We start from the raw sequence: 24,976 nt of genomic DNA on the forward strand, positions 1-24,976 counted from the left end.
ATTTGTCAGTCATTCATGAAACTCAATAGATTCTTAGAATTGAATCAATGGATTCTTGAAATTGAATTCTTAGAGTCATTTCTTGGAATTGACCTAGATAGTGAGTTCAAACATTTCCACAATGATTGGTGCTCAGAAAGTTCACTTTCCCTGAAAACTTGCAAAGACTGGAAGAAACAAGATGGGAGTGAAGAGCCCATTTAAAAGGCTTTCTATGGATTGCAGGTGTGTATTCAAAACAGCTCCCACAAACTCTGCACGCACCCATTGCAGTGGAGAATTCTATCATCTCATTCTGACTTGTTGAGTGCTCTGGCCCAGCAAATCCATATTTTTCCCCAAAAACGAAAAGATTTAAATCTAGATGTTCTGTTGCGGCCCTTGATCAGGAAACCAAATACAGAGCAGTTTACTTTCATTCCTCATGAAGAGCCCTTGTCACACCCCATCTGTTGGCAGTAGAAGCATCCTTCTCGTTTGCCCTTGTTTTCGGCTGGTGTCCAGCCGGAACACAATCACGCCGGATGGAGTGAACACCTGAGGTTTCTTTTCTCTCCTCAGCTCTCCGCACTTCAAGCCAAGGTCCATTATCTCAAGTTCCTCAGTGACCTTCGACTGTATGGGGGCCGTGTGTTCAAGGCAACATTAGTGGTAATTTCTTTTCCTTGCTTTTTCATGGAAGCCACAGAGGCCTGCAAAATGTCACTGTCTAGGCTGTCTTGAATGAGCTGTCTGATGACAAAAGCAAATCAGCTGTGAATCTTTTCCAGCCCTTATTTCTAATTGACTGCACCCCAGTGTGAAAATATCAGAAGAAATGTTAAGCTAGATAATGCCACTGCAGAATGCCCTAGAAAAAGAAATGTGGAGAGCCGAGAGAATGCGCTCGCACAATGGCCTCCTTTTAAATCACTGGGCCAGAATGATTTTAAAAAATCCTCATTTCTACAAGCTTCTCATGATAATGAATATATGTGCTATGATAACATTTACTTTCTACATTATTCATAATTTTATCAGAGCCTCGCTGCAATCATATATCTGGTTCTTCTAATTGGATGATTTAGTACAATGTAACCCAGGAATACTTTCTAAAGAAAATGTAATCTTATGAAAACAGACTCTCAGGTTCAGCTTTGCCTGGTGCTTCAGAGGTCTAGTATTTTTATTTAATTTAATTAATTAATTTATTTATTGGACGCAGTACTACGTGACTTGCGGGATCTTAGTTCCCTGACCAGGGATTGAACCCGGGGCCCCGGGCAGTGAAAGTGTGGAGTCCTAACCACTGGACCTCCAAGGAATTCCCAGAGGTCTAGTAGTTTTAATATTTTGTCAACGTCTCTTTCTCAGCAGGCAGAAAAGCGCTCAGAAGTGACCCTCCTGGTGGGGCCCCGCTACGGCATAAGCCACGTGATAAACACCAAAACCAATCTAGTGGCTCTTTTAGCTGACTTCAGCCACGTCAATAGGATTGAGATGTTTACTGAAGAGGAGAACTTGGTGAGGGTGGAGCTCCATGTGCTGGACGTGAAGGTAAGTCTTTCAGACACTGACACGTGGCCTTGAACGTGGCCTTGCTTCCTGATAGTGCTGCAGATATTTATAAAGAGGCAAAATGTCAACATGTGCAGCGCATGGAAGGCGCCACGGGTGCAGAAAAAGTCCACCCAACTCAGGTGTGAGGGCTCGAGTCCTCACTAGACAGCTCTGTGGTTGGGGGACGAGTCACTCTCTTTCTCTGGGCTCCATTTCTTCATCTCTACGTGAGAAAGCAAGTGAGTTCATTTCTAAAGTCCCTTCCGGCTCCAGAGTGCATGAACCATACATGGAGAGTAGGGGACACGTCTCCCTACTTACTCTCTAGAATCTGTGGCTCTTGTATAGAGTCAGGGAGATTTTTCCCAACTTTGTTCAGAACCCCCTTTCCCTTTTGTTAGGTTGCATCCATATGTGCTTATTCTTTTGGAAAAACTGAGTATTTTAGTCAATCTGTCTTTTCATGCTATAGCAATTAGTGCTGGCTGAACATCTGGCCCCTTTAATATCACGGCCATTTCATTTGAAACAACTATCTGAGATTGTCCTCAGAGGGCAGACATTTCCTCCCCAAACAGAAGTTGACAGGATGTAATCCAGGTCCCCTGTCCCCACCTCCTTGTCCCAGTATGTAATAGATGAGTCATTGGATTTTGGCAGCGTTAATGTATCTGATGTTTCTAGAGAGAAAAGGCACTGGATCCAAAGAGAGACAGTGAGTCCACAAAGGAAACAGGGTGACCCAGGACGAGTGCTCTGAGAACTCCCCCTACCCCTAACCCGCTCCCAGCCTCATGCCCACCAGGGCGTGGGAGGGGCAGATTTGAGAGTAAAGGAGAACGTGGGAAAGGGCTTCTGCACAGCCAAAGGGAAGCCTCAGTGTGCTGTGCAGCAGGAAAAGATGAGCGTGAAAGGGCGAGCGTGCAGCTCAGGCGCGCTGGCCGTGGCCCATGGCGTTCCGTGGGCTGAATCCAGGGCGTCGCCCTTGACTTCATGGCAAAGAAAGTCCAAGAGGAGACTTGGCGTGCCTGTCCCGGTCCATAACCGAGGATGCTGAGAACAATAGCCTGTCATGGAAAACAGGTGGAAGAAAGGGTATATCGGGTGCAGTCATCACAGACCTGATAACAGGGATAATCTGTCTCCAACAGAAATGGGTGACAAGACCCTATGGGTGGTTTCCTGCCTACTGAAAAAAATTGTGGGGTGGCTTGGAGGGAGACGACAGTTGAAATGGAAGGAAAAGGCAGCACATCAAGTAGTATAGGGGCCTTGGGTGGAAATTAGGTTTCACCAGCCAAGGCCAGGGTGCTACCCGTGGCAGTGAAAGCAAGAGGCCTGTCATCTCGCTGTTTCTGTGCCTCTCCGGGTGCCTGCTTGTTCGTTGCTCCCTTATTTCCCTCTCACTTTCTCTCTCTTTCAACAAGAACACACCAGCAAGTCCACCCTTCCTTACTCAACGAGGATAATTGCTTCCCTGTATGCCCAAGATCCACGTCCAGTTATATGGTAACCTCATAGTTTCCAGAAAGTTCTGGCAGGGCCTTTTCTCAACTCCCATGTCTGTTTTGCCCTCCTCTGAATTTACAGTTTCTTTTAGAAGCGTCATTTTCCTGGATCTCTTTGACACTTTTCATTCAGTCTTAGCAGTAATTTCCACTTGATTTTTGCTTTGCTTCAACACGAATTTTCACCACGAACCCAAACTTAATCTTCCTGTGATTTTTTTTCAGATGGCGGGTTTACAACTAGTAACTGACTCCTTAACTATGACTTTTAAAAATATTAACTATTTGGAACAAAGCCAATCTTTTTTTTTTTAATCCATTATGACTTGGGAAAGGTTCCAAATGTCTAGCCTTTCAAAATGTTGTCACCTGAACGTTTTTCAGTCAGGCTCTCTGTTATATACCTGACCTTTCCCCCATTTGCGTTTCTTCAGTGAAACAGTTGCTCCAAAACTTCGTTTGTTCACATTCCATAAGCACAAACGTAGTCGTCCCTTGAGGGAGGTTATTAAGGAGGAATGGTTTTAACCAAAACATTCTCTTTTGTGTAGCCCATCACGCTCTTGATGGAATCTTCCGATGCCATGAACCTGGCCTGCTTAACGGCTGGATACTACCGGCTGCTTGTGGATTCCAGGAGGTCGATATTTAACATGGCCAACAAGAAAAACGCAGGGACCCAGGATACAGGTATTCTCTTCCTAAACTCACGAGGCACCGACCTCCCTTCCCCACACCACCAGACAACAATAATAAGGATATTTCTTGAAAAGTTAAAACTATACACATAAAAACATCTAGTGTCCAAATTTAACACAAAACCCTCCAATTACTTCTGATTTGGTCTAGATTTTTTTGATGAAGATGTTGATTTTTCCATCATATTTTACACATCACTTGGCAATGTTGGGTGCATGCTTCCAAAGCAGTGATTTAATTATTGTGAAGGGTGTAGGCCTCAGCCTATACGGCTAAGTTTTTACTGCCTCATTCTTCTAGAGGTGAGTCAGGGCCCAGAGAACTAAGGATGGAATGCCCAGTAGGGGCTGTGAGCCCCCAGCTTTAGGGCTGGTCCCTCGTTAAGGTGCCAGGATTCTGGGAGCCTTACAACAGGGAGACTTGAGAATCGCCCGGCCCTTGGACTTCGGGCTCTAGAAGGGACCCTGGAAGCCCTTTAGCTTTTTAGCTTTTTAGCAGAAGCATCAAAATGGCAAAGATCAAATAATTCATCTCAGCGGCTTGACAGGGAGAAATAGCTCCAAAGTGAGGATAAGCGGGGCTGCAGCTGTTGAACTGATAGTTCCTTTGAGGGTGGATGGTTTTTATTTATTTTAGAACTTTTTTTTTTGGAAATTTATTTTATGGAAATATAGTTGATTTACCGTGTGTTAATTTCTGCTGCACAGCAGAGTGATTCAGTCATACACAGATATCCATTCTTTTCATAATCTTTTCCATGATGGTTTATCACAGGATATAGAATATAGTTCCCTGTTCTATACAGTAAGACCTTGTTGTTTATCCATTCTATATATAATAGTTTGCATGTTCTAGAACCTTTTTCTTCAGTGTTTGAACTTTTTCCTCCATCTGTAGTGGACCCTCAGGAAATATGGCTGATGGACAGACCCTACCATTCAAGCCAGAGCTACTGACCCATGAAAAAGTATAATCAGGGGCTCCATAATTAGGGTTTCTTTTAAAAGAAAGGGAAATTCTTAAGAACAAATTTTGTTGTCACTGTTACTGAGAGAAAAGGGGGAAAGGAAAAAGAAGGGGAGGAAGATCCCCTAGTTTTAAACTTAGCAGAAAACAGAAATTATTCCATGGATATATAGTAATATGTAGCTAGGCACACACACAGACAGACTGGCATGCAGTTTATTGTGACGGTTGGTTAAGTGGAAACAGTTGCCGTCAAAGGGTAAAGGAAAACCAGAGAGAAAGAGAGGTGAGCAAGGTGTGCTGGACGGCAGCTGGGACTTGCGGCTAGATTTCATCCCACCCCACCTCGAAGTGTCTGTTGCTTCTAAGAGACACAAATGATTAAAAATAAGTAGGTTCAAAAAGGAGGTGGTAAATATTTTTACGACCACATGTTTTCATTGAGCGAGGAGATTTAGAGCAACTGAACGCTGACGCTTGACATTCTGAAGAGCAGTCCCACAATTTAACACAATCCTTTCACACTGGAAAATCTTAAATCTTAAAACCGTAAAGTTTCTTGTGAAAATCAAACCTTTTCTCCATGGACTGTTAAGATTGTACGGGTGCAAGAAGGAAGCCAAACCTACCATTCTACAAATGGCTCCAGAGCCGAGGGGCCTCAGTTCTGTCCGCTTTATATATAGTGACTCACAATGTGATGTTGAATAAAGTTGCAAGAGGCAAAAACTCAGTTCCAAAAAGTATTATATTACTGTGGAGAGAGACTGGAACTTCAACCTCTCGGTAATTTCTCTCGGTTCGACAGTGAGAAGGAGGGTGAGGGCACATGTTCCAAATAGCACACGCAAGCAGGAGTGCGTGTGTGCGTGTGTGTGTTTAATAAGGGAGGACAAGTGCGAGAGATGGCACACTCCAAAAAAGCAACTGGTTGACCCAAGCAGAGCTGCAGCTCGGGACTTAGCATCCTCTCATGGCTGAAAGGGCTCCCTTCTCCTCAGAAATTCCCCAGAGATCTCCTGAGACTCAAAAACTATACAGAGCAAAGTCTGTTGAGGCCAGCTCATCCCTAGAAGGAGACATCCTTCTGTGTTTCCAAAATCATTCCAGGAGCCAAATCAGTACACCCTCCTGGAAGGAAGCCAAGAGTGAGTATGTATTTTCTTCTTGTCTCAAATTGATCAAAGGCCTTCGTCAAGATCTCTAACCAGGAACAGTAAGCCCCTATTTCTTCTTCACTATCTTGAAAATTAACCCTTCAAGTACTTTCAAAACCCCTGCACCCACACAGCTAAGCATCTCTGAGCCTTAGGAAAGTCTATTAACTTCGCCTTTAGCCTGCTCACCTGTTCAGATTTCTTGTTGGTCTAAACCAGGGGTGGGCAAAGTGTGGCCCATGGATCAAATCTTGTTCTTGTGAGTAAAGTTTCATTGAAACTTGTACATCATATTAGGTTCCTGGGGCAGCCGTAACAAAGTATCACAATCTTGGGGACAACATAACAGAAACTTGTTCTCTCACAGTTTGGGGGGCTAGAGGTCCAAAATCGAGGCATTGGCAGGGCCATGCCCCCTCCAGAGGTTCCAGGGAGAGTCTTTCTTTGGCTCTTCCTGTTGCTGTAGTGGCCATCAGCATTCCTTGTAGCTGCATGACTCTAGTCTCTGCCTCTGTCTTCCCACGGTCTTCCCTCCTCCTCTGTGTGGCCCAAATCTCCCTGTGCTTTTCTCTTATAAGGGCACTTTCCATTGGAATTTAGGGCCCTACACAGATAATTCGGGGGGATCTCATCTCAAGATCCTTAATTATATCTGCAAAGACTCTTTCCAAATAAAGTCACATTCTTAGCTTTTGCGGGGGGGTCACCATTCAAGTCACCACATCCACTTGCTTATGTGTCATCTATGGCTCCTTTCGTGTTACAACAGCAGAGTTGAGTAGCTGCTCAACTGAGCTGTTGGCCCACAAAACCTAAAATGGTTACTATCTGGCCCTCCCTTTACAGAGAAAATTTGCCAAGCCCTGGTTTAAACCCAGAGCTGTCTCACAACTTTGCTGAACCACTGTCCCTCCTCCCAACAATCGACACTCCTCACACACACACACACACACACACTCACACACACACACACTCACTCACTCACTCACTCACTCACACAGAGCCAGTCATAATCCATGTCATTGTTAATAAAACAGTGCTGAACCCCGACAGGTGTATTTATTATAAGGTAGCACGTAAGTATGGCTGGTGTGTAACTCAGTGTCTTCAAAATTTCATCTTTACCTGCTCTTCATAAAAATATATGTATTGAATAAAATGACTCGGAACATTGTGCAGCATTGAGTCCATCGTATATTTGGGAGAGAGCCAAAACCTCTTCAGTAAAACTGATTTTTTTTCCCATATCTCTTGTATATCTGATTTCAGTATTATTCAAACTTGGGCCAGAGGGCAATTTGAGGAAACAAATGGGACAATTTGTGACCCTAACATTTCCTCAAAATGTCACCTCTGGAATTGACAAAGCAATATTGACACAATGACTCGCTGCCCTGTCTTGGTAAATATCAGAGCAAAATCTCCACAGCCGAGTTCTCTATTGGAAGACTCTTGAAGATCAAACAAAACAATGAGATTTAAATTAGAGTTTTGCAGTTTTGAAGAACAACAAACAAATCTTCAGGAGTTTTCACGATACAAGTAGAAATGGAAATTCATCAAACTATTAACTATGCGTAGAAATAGCAGAGAGGGTGCATTACCTGCGAATGCTCCACCTTGTACGTCCTACCTGTGTGCGTGTGTGCTTACAGGCACGCGTACTGGCATTTATGTGTAAAAAATACGCACACCCACAAGGACAGGAGAAGGCTAAAGAGAGAAGTTTTGGTGCCACCATTGCAATATGTAGTATTATAGTTTTTATTAATATACATTATATGTATATATTTATTATTACCTTATCGTTACAGTATTTCCTAAAATACGTGGTAGAAGTATGAGGATCCTTGACCTTCTCTTAACTCAATGAGGGAAAAGTCCAACATCTCCCTATACAAAGCGGGAAATGTTAGCTCTCACTTTACAAAGAAAAGGGCAATCCGTTTTCTGGAATAACAGCCTATTGGACTATCGCCTTTAAGGATTTTTAAAGGCATGTTGTATATTCACATTTATAGACATAAATGAGGCCTTTTAATGCTAGAATCAGAGATCAGATGGAAGTAAGCTGTAGTTCCCTACTCTCGGATGGTATTCTGTTTTATCAAATAGCAATTCTATTTTCTGCAATATCAATTCTCCTCACCAAGAAATCCTTGCACCTGAAGCCTAAATCGACCACTACCGTATTTGGAAAGCTGAATAACAACCGTATTCACAAAAGTGGTGCTACAAGCCATTAAGTTAAGAAACAGAGACAAGGCCCCCCAGAAACCAGACAGCACAGTAATGTGTCTTTGCATGACTCTTTCTCTTTAGGAACTGAAAATAAAGGAAAGCATAACCTCCTTGGCCCAGATTGGAACTGTGTACCCCAAGTGACCACATTCATTGACGAAGGGGAGCAAGAAGCACAGATAACATATATAGATGCAAAGCAGAAGGCAGTTGAGATTCCAGACGGCACCTTGTGTCCAAAAGACCACCACCGGCACTTGTACATGGACAACACCTATAACTCAGACGAACTCAGCCAGCAGCTGACCCAGCCGGGAGATGCTCCGTGCAAGGCAGACTACAGAAGTCTAGCTCAGCGGTCCCTGTTGACTCTCTCAGGACCAGAAGCTCTAAAGAAAGCACAGGAGCCTCCAAGAGGAGCTAAAGTGTCCTTTATTTTTGGAGATCTCGCCTTGGATGATGGTATCACTCCCCCGACTCTCGGCTATGAAAGACTGCTGGACCAGAGTCCAGAACTGCTGGAGAAGCAGAGGAATCTCTACATCAGCGGTGCCAATGACACGAAGAGCCTGGATCTCACTCCAGACGCAGAGGGCATCCAGTTCGTGGCCAATTCTGTGTATGCAAACATAGGCGATGTGAAGAACTTCGAGGCTGCCCAGGGCATAGAGGAGCCCCTCTTGCACGACATCTGTTACGCGGAGAACGCCGACGACGCGGAGGACGAGGATGACGTGAGCTGCGAGGAGGACCTCGTGGTGGGAGACATGAACCAGCCGGCCATCCTCAACCTGTCTGGGTCAAGCGATGACATCATTGACCTCACGTCCCTGCCCCCGCCCGAAGGGGACGACAACGAGGACGACTTCCTGCTGCGTTCCTTGAACATGGCTATCGCCGCGCCTCCACCTGGCTTCAGAGATAGTTCCGACGAGGAGGACTGTCACGGCCAGGCCGCTCCCTTCCTGGGGGACAAGGAGGCAGGCGGCACCCTGCAGAACGACGAGATCCCCGTGTCCCTTATCGACACTGTGCCCACCAGCGCCGAGGGCAAGTGTGAGAAGGGCCTGGATAGCGCCGTCGTTTCCACGCTGGACACTCTAGAAGCTCTGTCCGTGTCAGAAGATCAGCAGACCAGTGACAATTCAGGTTCTTTCACGATTGTTACATTTATTCACTGATAGCCATATCATTTCATCCTTGCAAGCCATCCGCCCTTGGAGTCCTGTCATGTGTCCTTCATGTCACGCATGTCCCGTTTCCTAAACGTGCTGAAACTACCATCGTGGGGTTTTTGTGTGTGTGGTGTCCTTGGTTGTTCTTTTTTTAAAACACGTGGCACGTTTTTTTCCCCCCATTTCCGGAACAACTGTGCAATAAACTCAGAGTCCTTACTGAAAAGGGAAAAAGTTGGCTTTTTTTTTTTTTAATAATAATGAGCCCCATTTTCTTACATGTCTCCTAGTGCCTGTGATGCATCCATTAACCGGCTCTTGTTTTTTACGGCCTGCAGGTGTAGCCATCTTGCGGGCTTATAGTCCCGAGTCCTCGTCAGACTCGGGCAATGAAACTAACTCTTCGGAAATGACGGAGAGTTCTGAACTGGCCACGGCCCAGAAGCAGTCAGAAAACCTCTCCCGCATGTTCTTGGCCACTCACGAAGGCTACCACCCCCTTGCGGAAGAGCAGACAGAGTTCCCCACCTCCAAAAGCCCACCTGGGGCCTTGCCTCCGAAGGCCTCCCACGCCCTCACTCCCCGTCCAGTGAGCGACCTCCCACCCAAAGTTGTGCCTTCCAAGCAGATCCTTCACTCGGGCCACGTGGAGATGGAGCCCGAAACCATGGAGACTAAGTCAGTCACTGACTATTTTGGCAAACTGCACATTGGGCCGATGGCATATTCCTGCACCAGCAAAAGGAAAAGCCAGCCGGCCGACGGGGAGGGGAAAGCATCCCTTAATGGGAGCATGCCAGGGAAAAAACAGCAGGGGACCAAAACGGCAGACGTGGAGGAGGACGCCAAAGGTCAATTTGCTAGTGTGTCTTCAAGGGACAGTCAACACCTGAGCACTTTTAACCTGGAGAGAACTGCCTTTCGCAAGGACAGCCAGAGATGGTATGTGGCCACTGAGGGGCCTATGGCTGAAAAAAGTGGGTTGGAAGCAGCAACAGGGATAACCTTTCCCAGAGCTTTGGCTGTGGGAACCACAGAGACCGAAGGGAAGGATGATGGGGCTCCTGATGGAGAAGCCGTTGAGGTTTCAGGACTTGGCCAGCGGGACCACTTCTTAACAGAGGTGACCTGTGTGTCTTCAGCCAAAGACTTAGGTAACCCGGACGATGCTGACCCGTCCACCTGTGACCATCCTTCCAAGCTCCCCGAGGCGGAGGAGAGCGTGGGCCGCCTTTGTGACTACCACTTGGCCAAGCGGATGTCGTCGTTGCAGAGCGAGGGCCATTTTTCTCTGCAGAGCTCTCAAGGCTCCTCGGTGGACGCAGGCTGTGGCACGGGTAGCAGTAGCAGCACTTGTGCCACTCCGGTGGAGTCCCCGCTCTGCCCCTCCATGGGGAAGCACCTGATTCCTGAGGCTGCCGGGAAAGGCGTGAGTTACCTTCCTTCCGAGGAGAGAGCCACCGGGCTTCCCAGCCACGGAGCCGCCTTTAAGGAATTACACCCACAGACAGAAGGGATGTGTCCACGGATGACAGTGCCTGCCCTGCACACGGCCATTAACGCCGAACCCCTGTTTGGCACTTTGAGAGACGGATGTCATCGACTCCCCAAGATTAAGGAAACCACAGGTACAGCAATGACGGATTTAGCGCTCTGCGTTACCCGCCAGGAGCACGTAAACCAAATTTACGACAAACCTAAAAATAGAAAGTCTGGAGGAAAAGGAAAAGGGTTTTTTAAAAAGGCTGCAGAACTGTGACCAGGTTAAGTGTCAAATCATTGTTCCCCCAGTGTTGAATAAATACTGGCACTTCTAGGTCTGGACAGTAGTGGAAATGGCATTTCTGGCCTTTAGCTTCCTGCTCTGTCTTGCTTTTAGAATTTGATGGAGCAAACATTCTTTCCCTAAATTCTAAATGTAGACTTTTAGCAGCGCCCAGTGCAACTTTTAGTTATAAGATCGTATTGCCTAGAATCGCAAAAGTTTGATTTCCTTCTCAAGACGTCGAATTTCTCATTTTGCCATTTCCTTTTTGAGAGGCAAGGAAGGAAAATAGAGCAGGGGATCTGGGAGGCGGGAGAGATTGGGGATGATCCTTTGCCTCTCAGCAGTACTTCCAGAGCCCTCCCTACTCTGTAAGACTCTCCTAGACGAGGACTCTGAAGTATCTGGCCTACCGCAGTGTCTAAAAGGTTTGGGGGGGATGCACGATCAGCTGCTTTATTCTCCCCCAAATAATAAAATATAGACGCCAGGTAGAAACACGAACACAGCCACCTTCTGTGCCCGCCTTCACCATTCTGCCACCCAGTGGGCACCTATCCGTCTCCGAGATCCGCTTGGCCGGCCATCCTGTGGCAAAAGCAGACACTATTTCATACTTTGCAATTTCAAATTATATCCTCAGCAGTGTCTTTTCCATGTAGGTCAATAGATGTTAGTGAGACCTTATATTGGTTAATTTCCATTCCCGCCGTTTTAAGATTATCTCCTTTCTCAAAACTCACCACTGGCTTCACCTGCCTTGGGAAACCCATCTATGAATGTTACCAAACTCATCTCCCAACTAGCATCTGTACCTCTAAACTCATTAAAGGCCACTTTGCAGTTTACAAAGAGCTTTCACCTAACCTATTCCTCTTGCTTCTCACAAAAATTCTGTGAGGTGGAGGCCATTGTCCCCACATGACAACTTTTCTGGGACTTTCCCAGTGTCTCAACTTCAAACCCTGTACCAGGCGAACCTCACGGGGTCCTCTTTAAAAGGCGAAGATACCTAATTTGCATTAATTAAATTAGGCCACTTCTTTTTAGGAAGGTAACCGATGCCAGGATTAACCTGACTCCTTGAAATGGAGCTTAAATGTCGTAAACACAGTTGAATAATCTGTATGTAAGACGTGTGTTTGCTCATTATGTGTCTAAGCTTTAATAGATAAATATCGGGAACAAGGCAATTCACAAAATTCCACTGTCTCCCTCAAAATATTTGGGATTTCTAGACAATGCCAAATGAATCAATCGTTTCAGGAATAAGAGACTCTAGTATTTCTTAAAATATACTAAAATTGAAATCTATTAAAAGATTTCAGGAGGCCGTCTTTGGAAAGCAGGTCGACCCTGGCAGATGGTAGTTCTTCTCGAGTACATCCTTGGGAGATGACAGACATCGCATAGAGATTTAGTAAAAATGACCACCCATGAGGTGCTTAATGATTCTCTCTGTTTTCCTACTACCCCTAGTGTAGCTTTGACAGAGCCTGGGAAGGAGAGACGAGGAGGCATGCCTTCAGCTTGGCCTCAACATCCTAAAGCTGATCCCACCCTGCTACCATCAAACATTCACTCGGAATCAAAGGTGCCAATTCCAAATCAAGACCCTACTGATTTCTCCCAAGCAAACCAGGCCTACGGAGAGGCTGTGAGCTGGTGGCCACTGGATCTGCGAGGGGGGAGCCTCAGGACACCCCCCAGCCAGAGGGCTCTGAGACGTAGCAGCAGTATCCTCTCGGGATCTGTAAGTTTGGAGACCTTCCGGGAGAGAAGCAAAGGTGCAGTCAGCTTAAAGTGTCCAGGTATCACAGAAGCACAGGAGGCCAGTTCAGAAAGGCACGCAGAACTCCCCCTAGGGAAGAAGCTCACCAAAAGTTTTTCCCAAAGCTCGATGCACTTTAGCTCTGAGGGGAAAGTTCACAAAAGGTCCCCAGCGGCTCACAAAAACTCAAAGCTGTATAGGACATTGCCCTTGCGGAAGCTGGAAGGCAGCAATTGGAGATGCCGGGGACCTTTCAGCTACTGCTTCCTGAACGGAGGGCAGGATGAAGATGGTGATGAGGACGAAGAGCAGAGAGAGGTCGATCACCACGTCTCTTGCCTCTTTCGACCACAGATGACTCAAGCCACGCCAGACCCAAGCAGCCCACCCCTGGCTGTCGGAATTCAGGAGCAAGGAGGGGAGCTGTCCAGAGGTTCAGTTCTGAAGGTCTGGGCCGAAGACTTGAGTGGCCCAGATGATGTGGACTTCAGCAACCTGACTTTTGATGCCCGGATTGCAAGGATAAATGCCCTTAAGGAGAGCACATATGCAATGCCCGATGGGTTCCTCGCAGCCCAAAATGATGCCAATGAGCTGCTCTGCCTTGTCAGGGAAACCAAGGGGAAGAAAGGGGAGTCACGCCTTGAAGCGTATGACCTAACACTTTCTCAGTACAAGCAGCTGTTATCCATTGAGTCCAGACAGTTGGGGAGTGCCTGCAGGAAAATGGCAATGGCCGAGAAAAGTCCAGAGGAGATGCTCCTAGCTATGACTTCCAGCTTTCAAGTGCTCTGTTGCCTAACAGAAGCCTGCATGCGATTAGTTAAAGTTGTGAACTCAGAAACACAGCGGCAGGAAATTGTAGCGAAGATCGATGAAGTGGTCATAAACTACATCTGTCTCCTGAAAGCTGCCGAGGCAGCCACTGGAAAGACCACTGGGGATCCCAATGTTGGACTCTCAATGCGACATTCAACCACCATGGCCGCTCTCGTAAGCACACTAACACGTTCTCTCAAGATGCTTTTAAATAAATAAAGTATGAAAGTCACGTCATAATCTACCTTTGCAAAGCCATACATGAACTTTTATTTACTTTATGTGTACGATGAACAGATGTCTCCTTTCTTCTCTCTGTATATTTTGTTATTTTATATGAAATAGGAGATAAAAGTCACATTGATGAAAAGTTGAAATGTACTAATCCAGATGTATTCTGTTTCTATTATACATATATACACATGTAGAAGAAATATACAAGGAAGTGGTGATATTTGGCTATTTTTCATATAGTCGAAACTCCAGGTATGTGATGTGAAACGTTAAATTCTGCTGTGTTGGAGCAAAACAATGAATCCTATCCCCTTTCCTTCCAAGTGGGTACTTGGAGACCATATCATTCATATTTAGAAGTAAAAAAGAAAAGAAAAATCACAATGTATATAAAACAGTACTTATGTTTTAAAACTATGATTTTTAAGCATTGGAAATAGCAAAAAGACATTTAAAATTCAAAAAGCTATTATGAATTATTAGAGAATATATATAATAAATTAATTTTTTGCTCACAGTGTTTGGTTATCTGATGCTTTTTTCCAGGAATCCTACATATTTCATTTTGGCTTACGCCATTTGGGCTAGAAATGGGGTGGGAGTGGATTCTATTGTGTCAACACAAATGCTCTTCATGATGTTTCTAGAATTAAAATACTTCCCAAATAGAAGAACAGGGGGAATGATGGACAGGTTCCCGGGTAATACCTACTTAGGGACTATCTAATTGCACACAAGGAAAGGAGTTAATAATACCAAAATTAAATTGTTTGATGAAAAGAGAGATCTGCTTTGACTCAGTGTCAAAATATACAAACCAAAGACACCATCTCTCTAGAATTCCCTTCAGGGTGACAGAACATTTAGTAAAGTATTTGCAAAATTATAAAAAGGAACATTTAATGATCCTCACAAGTAAATGCAGGTCCAGTAACGTAAAGCAAAGAGCTTCGTGCATCACCTCTACGGGAGCCAATGCTTCCAACCAAATTTGCAATGACAACCTAACACTGGGACAAAATTTCAAATCTGGGATGTTCCAGAAAATCGGGGAAAGATAGTTACTCTAATATGGAAGCCATACTTAAATAAATAATAAAAGGATTTTTGAAATGTTCTAATCTGGATTGGCTGATAGAAATGTGAAAGCTGAGGGGGAAAAAAAAAGAGTGGTAAACTTGACCGCTTCAAGTGAACCTGACGGAATGCAAAGAAGTTTTTAGAACCATCGTCTCTCTAAAAATGTATCTTTGGGTCAAAGCAAAAGGATGCAAAGTCTGCAATTGTAAAATAAAGTTGATATGTACATATGTACTTCGTGGCTCTTTTAGTGCTCAAGCTACACACACTCCTATTTACGTAGGTGGCTTCTTAGAATATGACAGGGGTGTGCCCAGTGCAAATATTTCCATTTCTGTAGGCATAACACAGTCCCCAGTTGCTGTCTCTCTCGTCAGTTGTTCCGTAGAGACTCAATAACAAAAGCCACACATATTTATAGGTGGTAGCAAACAAAAGGAGTTTAGACGTGTTATTATAATGTTTAAATAATAAAACATTATTTGATTACAGTTATAAATATTGGTGTTTGATAGTGAGAAATATTAATGATGTTTACTGTGGAAATTTTTGGTAAATGTTCTGTATACGCAAATACATATTAATATAGGATTGTGTTCTATGTCAGACGTTGTGCTAAACATATCATATATCTTATCTCATTTAATCATCACGACGATCTTATGGTTTGGACACTATCATTAATTCCCTATGGAGGCAATATAGTTTCGTAGTTAAGGACATGTGGTTTGGGGTCAGAAACTTCTTCATTTAAATTTGGACTGTGCCATTTTCTAGCCCTTTCATCTTGGGAAAGCTAGTCAATTTTCCTCAGTCTCAAGTTCCTTCTAGTAATATGGAAGTCAATAATAAGATCTATTTCCATAGGATTGTCACGAGTTTTAAGTAAAATTATGTATATAAAGTTCTTACTGCAATACCTGGCAAAGAGTAAGTACTCAGTGTTAGATATTATTATCATCATAAGCATTGCGTTAAATATATTGCCCAAGGTAATATGTAGGGGCTGTTTGTTTTATACGCATATCGTATCCTGACTCTGTGCAGAATACATAAGTGTATTGCATATGTATAAAAGAAATATACAAGGAAGTGATGATCCTTGTTCGATCACATGTCCAGTTAGAACACCATCCCAGTCCATTTCAGTTCTTCGGGAGGCCTCAGTGAAATAGCTCTGGGTCTTTCTAACCAATCTCCCATTACCTTTGGGTGCTCCAGTAAATTTCTGTTTCTTATAAACAAACTCTTTACTACTTAGAGAACCTCAAGAGCCCCCCAATCGCTAAATGTGCTGCTCCTAAGTGGGGTCCAGGCCCACTAGAGTGTAGGAAGAATGTATTAGAATGCTACTTGTGTTTATTTTTATCTAGCCTTTTTTATGTTTGTGTATGTTTTATAATGGCATAAGAGTACAGTGGTATATGTACATCATTTTAAATAAATCAATTAATTAATAAGCATATGCCTGATGCATGTGTGCAATAATATTGTCGCAGGTAGGGTTGCACTCACTAAAGTTCGGAGACCACTGAAGCAGAGAGTGAAACTTCCTTGTCCCTGAGGTCTTTTACATTTAGTCCCCAGCCTATTTTTCCAGGTGTACCGCCTATCATTTTTATTCATCCTTTATTATAAAACTTTCAAACATGTATAAAGATAGGCACGATCATATAATGAATCAATATGTACTCATCACACACCCATTCATGCCCAATCTTTTCTCTGTTTCTAGGCACCTCCTTCCAAACTGTATGTAGAAGCAAATCCCAGACATCATAGCACTTAATCCATGAATATTTCGGTAAGCACTTCCTATAGATAAGAATTTTTAAACATAATCATAATGCCACTTTCACACTTTTTAAAATTAATAATTCCCTAATATTACCAAATAAATATGTTACAGAAATAAATGATGAAGAAAGTGAAAATTCCTATAAACCCAACCCCCAAAGACAGTCATTGTCAACAATTTGGGCCATCTGCTTTCAACTTTTTCTATATCTGTGCTATTGTTATCATTATTGTACGTGTTTAGGAGTTTCACTTTTGACTCAGAGAGTTAGTCTGAACACATTTGCCCTTCTCCTGAGTCTCAGTTCCACCATAGTTTGTGTAAGTGGATTGGCTGGAGGGATCTGATTGACACGGAAAGACAGAAGGGTCAGATGAACCACCGCCACAGTATTAGGCTTCTAGTAAAATCCAGCAACTAATGCAGTTGCCTTAGACATTAAAATTAACACAGACCCCTCAGCCCAGCTGGTATTAGTCTGATCACAAAAGAAATTATGTTTCAGAAAAAAAAAAACTGACAATATTGAAATGACCAGCTACAGCAACATTACAGTAGATTGATTCCTTTTGCTATGAATTTCATCTTTCATTATAATTCGTCTTAGGAAAGACAATTTTCATTTCTGTTCCTCTTTTATATATTTCTAAATGTCAGTTGTTCTCTGAATGTTATTTCTGAGCTACTCAAGATGTCACACTAATTTATTCCTCCTGGATTACTCTCCATTTGGCAATGGAAAAGTTTGTTCTCTTGGACTGATTATCACCGTTCATAATTGTGTTAACTGTTTTTGAAATTGAGAAAAAAGCAAATTAGCTGCGTTCACGTGATTCCTTACCTCTTGCAAATATTGAGGAATCTTCACAGGGATCAAAATACATGGATATTATTACGTTCTTTCTCCTCTAACCTGATTTTATCTCTGCCGTGAAAGTGGTTGATTTGGGGTGTGTGTGCGTGTGCGTGTGTGTGTTTGGGTGTATAGAGGTGCCGGACAGGTGTTTGAGTAGATAGGTGTGTGTATCTGTCTGTGAGAATAGTTTTCAGTTTGGTTTTATGGATTTCAGTGCAAGTTTCCCCTCTGGCAGTCCAAAAACTATGATAAAACTTTCAAGTCAGATTACAGAAATAGCTTCTCAGCTTTGAAAGATCAAAGAGTTGGAGTCTTACCTTTTGAACTGAATTTTTATTCATAACAACTTGAACATCACTCAGTTGGACACTTTTTATTCTACCTATTCCTTAGCCTACCCCTCTCACTTTTTCATTTCAAAAATTGGAAAGTAACCTTTAGAACTGTATTAAAATTTTTTCATTTTTATTTTATTTTTTTCACATCTTTATTGGAGTATAATTGCGTTACAATGGTGTGTTAGTTTCTGCTGTATAACAAAGTGAATCAGCTATACATATACATATATCCCCATATCTCCTCCACTTTGCATCTCCCTCCCACCCTCCCTATCCCACCCCTCTAGGTGGCCACGAAGCACCGAGCTGATCTCCCTGTGCTATGCGGCTGCTTCCCACTAGCTGTCTACTTTACATTTGGTAGTGTATATAAGTCCATGCCACTCTCTCACTTCATCCCAGCTTACCCTTCCCCCTCCCCGTGTCCTCAAGTCCATTCTCTACATCTGCGTCTTTATTCCTGTCCTGACCCTAGGTTCTTCAGAAACTTTTTTATTTTCTTAGACTCCATATATATGTGTTAGCATACGGTATTTGTTTTGCTCTTTCTGACTTACTTCGCTCTGTATGACAGACTCTAGGTCCATCCACCTCACTACAAGTAACTCAATTTCACTTCTTTTTATGGCTGAGTAATATTCCATTGTATATACGTGCCACATCTTCTTTATCCATTCATCTTAATTTAAAAAATAAATAAATTTCGAAGCCTGTACATAGGAAATCCATGGAAGAACAATCCATGTCTTTATCACCTGTTTCTGCTGCAGAAAATAATGGAATTAATTAAATCCTGCTTAGCTGAGGGAAATAGATAACCAATTATCACAAGTAGCTTATTTCACCGTTCAACTTGAAATTAACCTGCTGCCTTTGGGTGAACTTTCCGGAATCTTTCCACCATATTTATAATTGCATCTCAATTTTATGTTACACATTAATTTTGAAGCATTAAAATAAAAATATATATATATTAAATAAATATATATATATTTTTTTTGGGGGGGGGCCGTGCCACAAGGCTTGAGGGATCTTAGTTCCCCAACCAGGGACTGAACCCGGGCCCTCGGCAGTGAAAGCGCAGAGTCCTAACCACTGGACCACCAGGGAATTCCCCTCATGTTCCCCTCTATAGTCTAAACCAAAATTCTGGTCCAGAATGCCGTTTGCACTACCATCATGTGCAACGTTAGGCAGAATTAGCTTCGCAGTAGATATAGGTAGGATTCAGGAAGCTGAGCCTTCTTGGTAACCTCCAACCAAGTAATAGTTCTTCTGTTTTCCTTTTGAATTAGTACCCTTTGCACATCTTGCCCTTTGACTAAATGACTTATGACTTCTTTCTGTCACCCCCTCCCAGGATGAGTCCATTCATTCGTTCAAATAGCTCTTAACAACGTCCTAATCTGGGCAAACGCTGTGCCAGGTGCTAGAGGCAGGGTACAGTGATGAATATGACTGACATGGTCCCTGCCAAAAAGGGAGTGCCCATTCTAGAATGGATAATCCTTTGTTATTCCTTAAGAAAGGAGGGGTTCGAAGTAAGTATAGGCGGTCTTCACTTTGCATGGTGGTGCAGGACTGTAAAGATGACCATGCAAGCCCAAAATGTGTAAAGTGATCTTAATAATCAGAAAAAATTACAATTGTTCTGTGACTTACAAAGATTTTTGTCAAAATATCATTCTCTTACTATCATTTATAAATGTATAGGGATATGAAAAATATAGTAAAATGCCTATTTATTTAGTACCTGTACACAGTAATTTAAAACATTGGAAACTTTGAGAATTAAAATGGGTCATTTTGTAAAACCTCATAAAGAGTAGTTTGAACAGTGCTTGCCTTTTCTGCATGTAACTTACAGTATGCAATGAGCATCTATTCTATGCTTTGGCAAATTTTCATACTCCTTTCTAAATGTGGATCGGCTTCCAATGTTTTATCATTGGGGCTTTCAGTGTTGTGCAGTATCTCTAAGAGTTCCTTAATGTGAGTGTTTTTTTCCTGGTGTCACTTCCTCGGGGACAGCTTCATCCTTTTCATCACAAACACTCCCCTTATTTATGCCACTAAGTTCGCCTTCACTGCATCCCTCCGGCCTGTATATCTACAATCTCAAATGAGGGCAGTGATAACATTCGCACAGTCACCTACTTCTTCTATTACTCCGTTTACATTTGATTTTAATTTCACTTCCAGAGTAACAACTTTTTATTTCTTTGTTACGCTCTCGTCCTTATTGGCCAGTTCCCTCTTTCAATCATCCATTTTTTATAAAACGTTATATGGCTTTGTCGCTCGGGATAAAGAGAGGAGGCACGACGATGTGCTTTGCTGTCTGTGCATGAACTGAATAGCAGGTGCTCAGTGACCAATCATTGGCAGACTTTGAAAGAAGTGATATGATTGGTCACTGATCATCATGCACACCTTTTACTTATAAAGTGATTTTTGGATTAAAGAGCTAGTAGCCACTTTGCTCTAAAGCAGAAACTAACACACCATTGTAAAGCAATTATACTGCAATAAAGAGGTTACCAAAAAAAAGAAAAAAAAGCTAGTAGCAAAATTTGTACTTTATGCAGTTATTCACAGTTAACATACCATGGCAATCGAAGTTTAAACCATGTCATTGGGGGAGTGGTGTTTAGCTAAACAGTGTTAATGGAGATTCACGTATATCAGACCCATGCAGAGTGAGGACTGCCTGAACTCAGGTGTTTAAAGGGTTTGAAGCCCATGGTGAAAAGGGCTAAACGGGGGCTTCCCTGGTGGTGCAGTGGTTGAGCATCCGCCTGCCAATGCAGGGGACACGGGTTCGTGCCCCGGTCCGGGAAGATCCCACATGCCGCGGAGCGGCTGGGCCCGTGAGCCATGGCCACTGAGCCTGCGCGTCCGGAGCCTGTGCTCCACAACGGGAGAGGCCACAACAGTGAGAGGCCCGCATACCGCAAAAAAAAAAAAAAAAAAAAAATGGCTAAACGGGTAGCATTCAGTGCTGCCCAGTAGAACTTTCTGCAATAATGGAAATTTTCTAAATCGTTGGTGTACAATATGGTAGCAAATAACCATATGTGGCTATTGAGTACTTTTAATGTGGCAAGTGAACTTTTAACTTTATACAGTTTAATGAATTTAAATTTAAACCCCCATCTGTGGCTAGTGGCTGCCCTGATGGGCAATGAAGCTCTAGTAGGCAAGCAGACAAAAGGGTGAAAAATAAACAGAATAAAGACAGATTGCAGCAAATTCTAGGAGGGAAACTGGTAGGCTGCTGAGGAAGATTTGTCTAGATTTGGGGGGAAGGAGCTAACTCTGGTCAGTTAGTACACATGACACCCATTTCACACAGGCCCTGCTACAGACATGTAAATGGTGTATGTCATGGAAACAGTAGCAGATGAAGACTATCCCTCGTTAGACCACGAGTTCTGACCCAAATCCCTTCCTCAACCCCAGGTAAGCCCTAAGTAAAAAGACACCTGAGTGCCCCTGAACAATGCCAACACCCACAGAGACTCAAACAACACCTGTTCTTAGCCTTTGGATGCCTTAGATGATGTGTGATTTGCATGGATGACCATTTCTTCCCCAAGATCTGAAAGTCTGCTGCAAATTTTGACTACACATTAGTTGGTGATGATTAACATAGGCACTGGCGTACGGGAAGCGTTGCGTCAGATACTGACCTAACAATCAGCATGTGCATTCTGTTCCCTAAAATATGTCCCTCCTGAAAACACACTCTGATGCCACTGCAGCCCTCAGTCCAGAGCTGGAACTTCCCTCTGCTTTTCCCCATCTTTCCACCAGTTCTTGGGCCCAACTTCCTTCTTGGTTGGGTTCGAAGCCTCATCCCGAGGCCACTCAGATATGGCCCAATCCATTCTAAGGTCTAAACTATATACAGAGTAGAAAGGAATAAAGGAAGATGTGAGCTCAGAGTATGATGAAAGCCAATTTAAATTTAATCTCCATTATTTCCTGCCTTTATCTCCCCTGACACTCCCACTCCACCCTTCTGTATTAGTTTCCTATTGCTGTGTAACAAATTAACACAAACTTAGCAGCTTACAATAACACATACTTATTATCTCACAGTTTCTGGAGCTCAGGGGCACAGCTTAACTGGTCCTCTGCCCAGGCTCTCAAAAGGTTGCAAACAAGGTTGTGACTGGGCTGCATCCTCATCTGAAGGCTTGGCTAGTGGTGACTGTTTCCAAGCTCATTCAGATTGTTAGAATAATTCATTTTCTTGTTTTGCTGGCTGGAGACCAGAGGCTGCCCTGACGTCAGAGGGCCTGCCCACAGTTCCATGGCACAGGGTCAGCTCCAGTATGGCTGCTTATTTTATCAAGCCTGCAAAGTGAATCTCTGACCTCAGGGTTAAGTCAGGTCCCCCCAGGGGAAAGTCCCATTTGATCCACTCAGAATTAATTGATTGGGGACCTTAAGTACATCTCCAAAATTACTTCACCGTTACCATATTCTATTGGTTAGAAGCAGGTCCCAGGTCTTGCCCACACTCAAGAGGAGAGGGCCTTATGGGGCATGAACAGCAAGGGGCAGGAATCATGGGGACCACCTTGGGGTCTGTCAGCCATGCCGTCCAAGGCTTTTCCTTCAGCTACAAACTCAACAGATCACGTATTCCTCTGAACAGAAGAAATATTGTAGTCACTTGAAATACAAACTTGAAAGGCTTTCAGGACCCGGAGCTCTGACATAAGTCATCAAGGCCACGTGGACAGCCTTTGGCCTTCTCTGTCCTGACCCTGGCCCATTCTCTAGGTATGTTTCCATGTTAATATGCCAGATTTCTCTGGGGCTGGAAACTCCGATAATTATGATGTACTGACCTGTGCATCAGTGGTAAGTCCATAGGTAAACTTTCTTTGGCAATATGACTTTTTTCGTTGCGCTCATTTTACAGTCAAATATGACTTTGAGGTCAGGTTACATTGAACAATTAAACTGGCAGACGAACTGTAAAAGATGCTGAACTTTAACCAACATAACCATGGCTTTCTCAAGTATTTATGGGAAGGGGGATGAATGGCTCCAGGTCACTTGCTCCTAAGTTACTCATCTAGAAGTGGAGCTTGCACACTGAAGTTCAGCTGCCCTCCATGACCACTTGGAACTCCTGGCCAGAGTACCCTGAAAGGATGCTGTTTTCTCCATGTGGCCTTCAGCAGAGATGAATATGGAGCGGGGCTCATTTCTTTCTAGATTCTGTGACCCTTTATTCTCTCCCTTTATTTTCCAAAGCTATGTAAAGCTATATTGTTGAATCAGACTATACTGAAGTACTCCGTCATACTCCCTGGATTTCTGAGAAAGCTGTGACAAGGCACACACACACACACACCTGTGCACGTGCCTGTGATGTAAATAAATGTAGTGTCACATAACCCAGAAATACATGCGTGGACCAGATTTGTCTTTTCTGCTTCCAGTCTGCCTCTGTCCCTTACTACTGAAAATTTGATTCCAATCTGTTACCGGTACGATTACAATGACATTAATAATAACAACAGCTAATATTTAATCAGGCAAATGTGCCAGGTACTATGCCAAATGACTTGCATGCATAATTATTGCATCTATTTCCAAGAACAACCTCTGAGAAATTACTATTATAATCCCTTTTTTCTTTTTCTTTTTTTTTTGCTACATTCCCCATGTGGTACAATATATCTTGTAGCTTATTTTATACCTAATGGTTTGTACCTCTCGAGGTGTCATACGTTTTTTAAGAAAGAAAACTGAGGCTAGAGACTCCAAATATAGCTTGCCCCAAATCATGGATGTTAGTCAGAATCAAGGTTTGAACTCAGGAATTGCAATTTTGTTCATCAGTTTTTGGCCAAGTAGATAGCTTGATTGTTTTTAATCAAATAAATACAGCATTATTTTTTTAAAAGCTTGAATTCCACCAAAGAACTTAGGGAGAAAAAGCAGGCATTTCCTATCACAAACTCTGCCCCCTTGGTCCCAGTTCCAAGAGACAACCCATTTCACCAGTTTCTATTTTTAGTTCTTCTAGTGGTTTTCTCCTTAATTCTAAATAATATAATTTGTTGACTTACCAACTGTTGTTTTTTTTTTTGCCATGCCACGTGGGTGACTTACCGACTTTGGACAATTTCTACCAATCACCTCTTGAAAGATAAGGAATTCACTTATTTATGTTACCCCTCACCTTTCCTTCTTCGCCCCTAACCAATGTCTAACAGGGATATTATTATTGTGTCTATTCTTCATTATCTAGTTAACTTTAAATATTATAGTTACATCTCTGCTTCTTGTTCAGTCATCTTTAGACAGTCTCTGTTGATTCCTTATCGACGTGGAATGGAGCTAATTATTCCCACAGCCGATCTTTCTTTCCACCTCCCCACTTCTGCACTCCTTCCTCCTATCTTAGGCCATCAGTACCATCACATTGACATCATTCACACTGTTATGAAAAGCAATGTTTGCTGCAGTGTTTAGGGATCAATATTTTGTCAACCACTGCAGCCTGGAAAAACAGCATAGTCAACTGCTTTTGCAGAAACCATGATGTTATCCAGAGCTCTTCTAGAAGGTGAAACAGAGAACCCTATACGTGGGAGGAAGGAAGAACTGTGAATTCATTAACCTTAAATCGGTGGTTCTCAAAGTGCGGCCCCTGAAGCAGCAGCAGCAGGTGGCATCACCCACTGGAAACTTAGAGCTGCAGATTCCTGTGCTGCACACAGACCTGCTGGCGCCCGCTCTGCGGGCAGCCCACCAATCTGATGGAACAAGCCGCCAGATAATTTTAATGCGCGTTCAAGGTTGAAAATCACTGTATTAAATGATTACCAACAGATAGAATTTAAGAAGCACGACTCTTTTCTGCACTAAACCTTGTCCTGTGACTGAATCTGAAATGACTTCAAATGTGTTTAAATATTGAAATACAGAGAGGCTATGATTAATATTTCCAAAAGAGATGACTAGAGCTGCATACATATTTAAGAGAGCTCTCACGAGATTG

General features: G+C 43.2%; 1 protein-coding gene across 4 annotated transcripts in view; it reads left to right on the forward strand.

Moving 5' to 3' along the window:
- FRMPD4 (FERM and PDZ domain containing 4) overlaps window positions 1-16,417 on the forward strand; it is a 542,080-nt gene extending 525,663 nt beyond the window's left edge. For 3 of the 4 annotated variants that reach the window (XM_033415080.2, XM_049704909.1, XM_049704910.1), the window contains 6 exons: window positions 562-651; window positions 1,354-1,536; window positions 3,599-3,737; window positions 8,192-9,259; window positions 9,624-10,913; window positions 12,535-16,417. In XM_033415080.2, coding sequence (XP_033270971.1) covers window positions 562-651; window positions 1,354-1,536; window positions 3,599-3,737; window positions 8,192-9,259; window positions 9,624-10,913; window positions 12,535-13,859 — 4,095 coding nt within the window. In that variant the 3' untranslated portion in view covers window positions 13,860-16,417. Of the gene's footprint in view, window positions 1-561; window positions 652-1,353; window positions 1,537-3,598; window positions 3,738-8,191; window positions 9,260-9,623; window positions 10,914-12,529 lie in introns of all 4 variants that reach the window. The other variant, XM_049704911.1, reaches the window with a different exon arrangement.
- Window positions 16,418-24,976: the final 8,559 nt, after the last annotated feature.

The sequence above is a fragment of the Orcinus orca genome, chromosome X (assembly GCF_937001465.1).
Source record: "Orcinus orca chromosome X, mOrcOrc1.1, whole genome shotgun sequence".
Classification (NCBI taxonomy): domain Eukaryota; kingdom Metazoa; phylum Chordata; class Mammalia; order Artiodactyla; family Delphinidae; genus Orcinus; species Orcinus orca.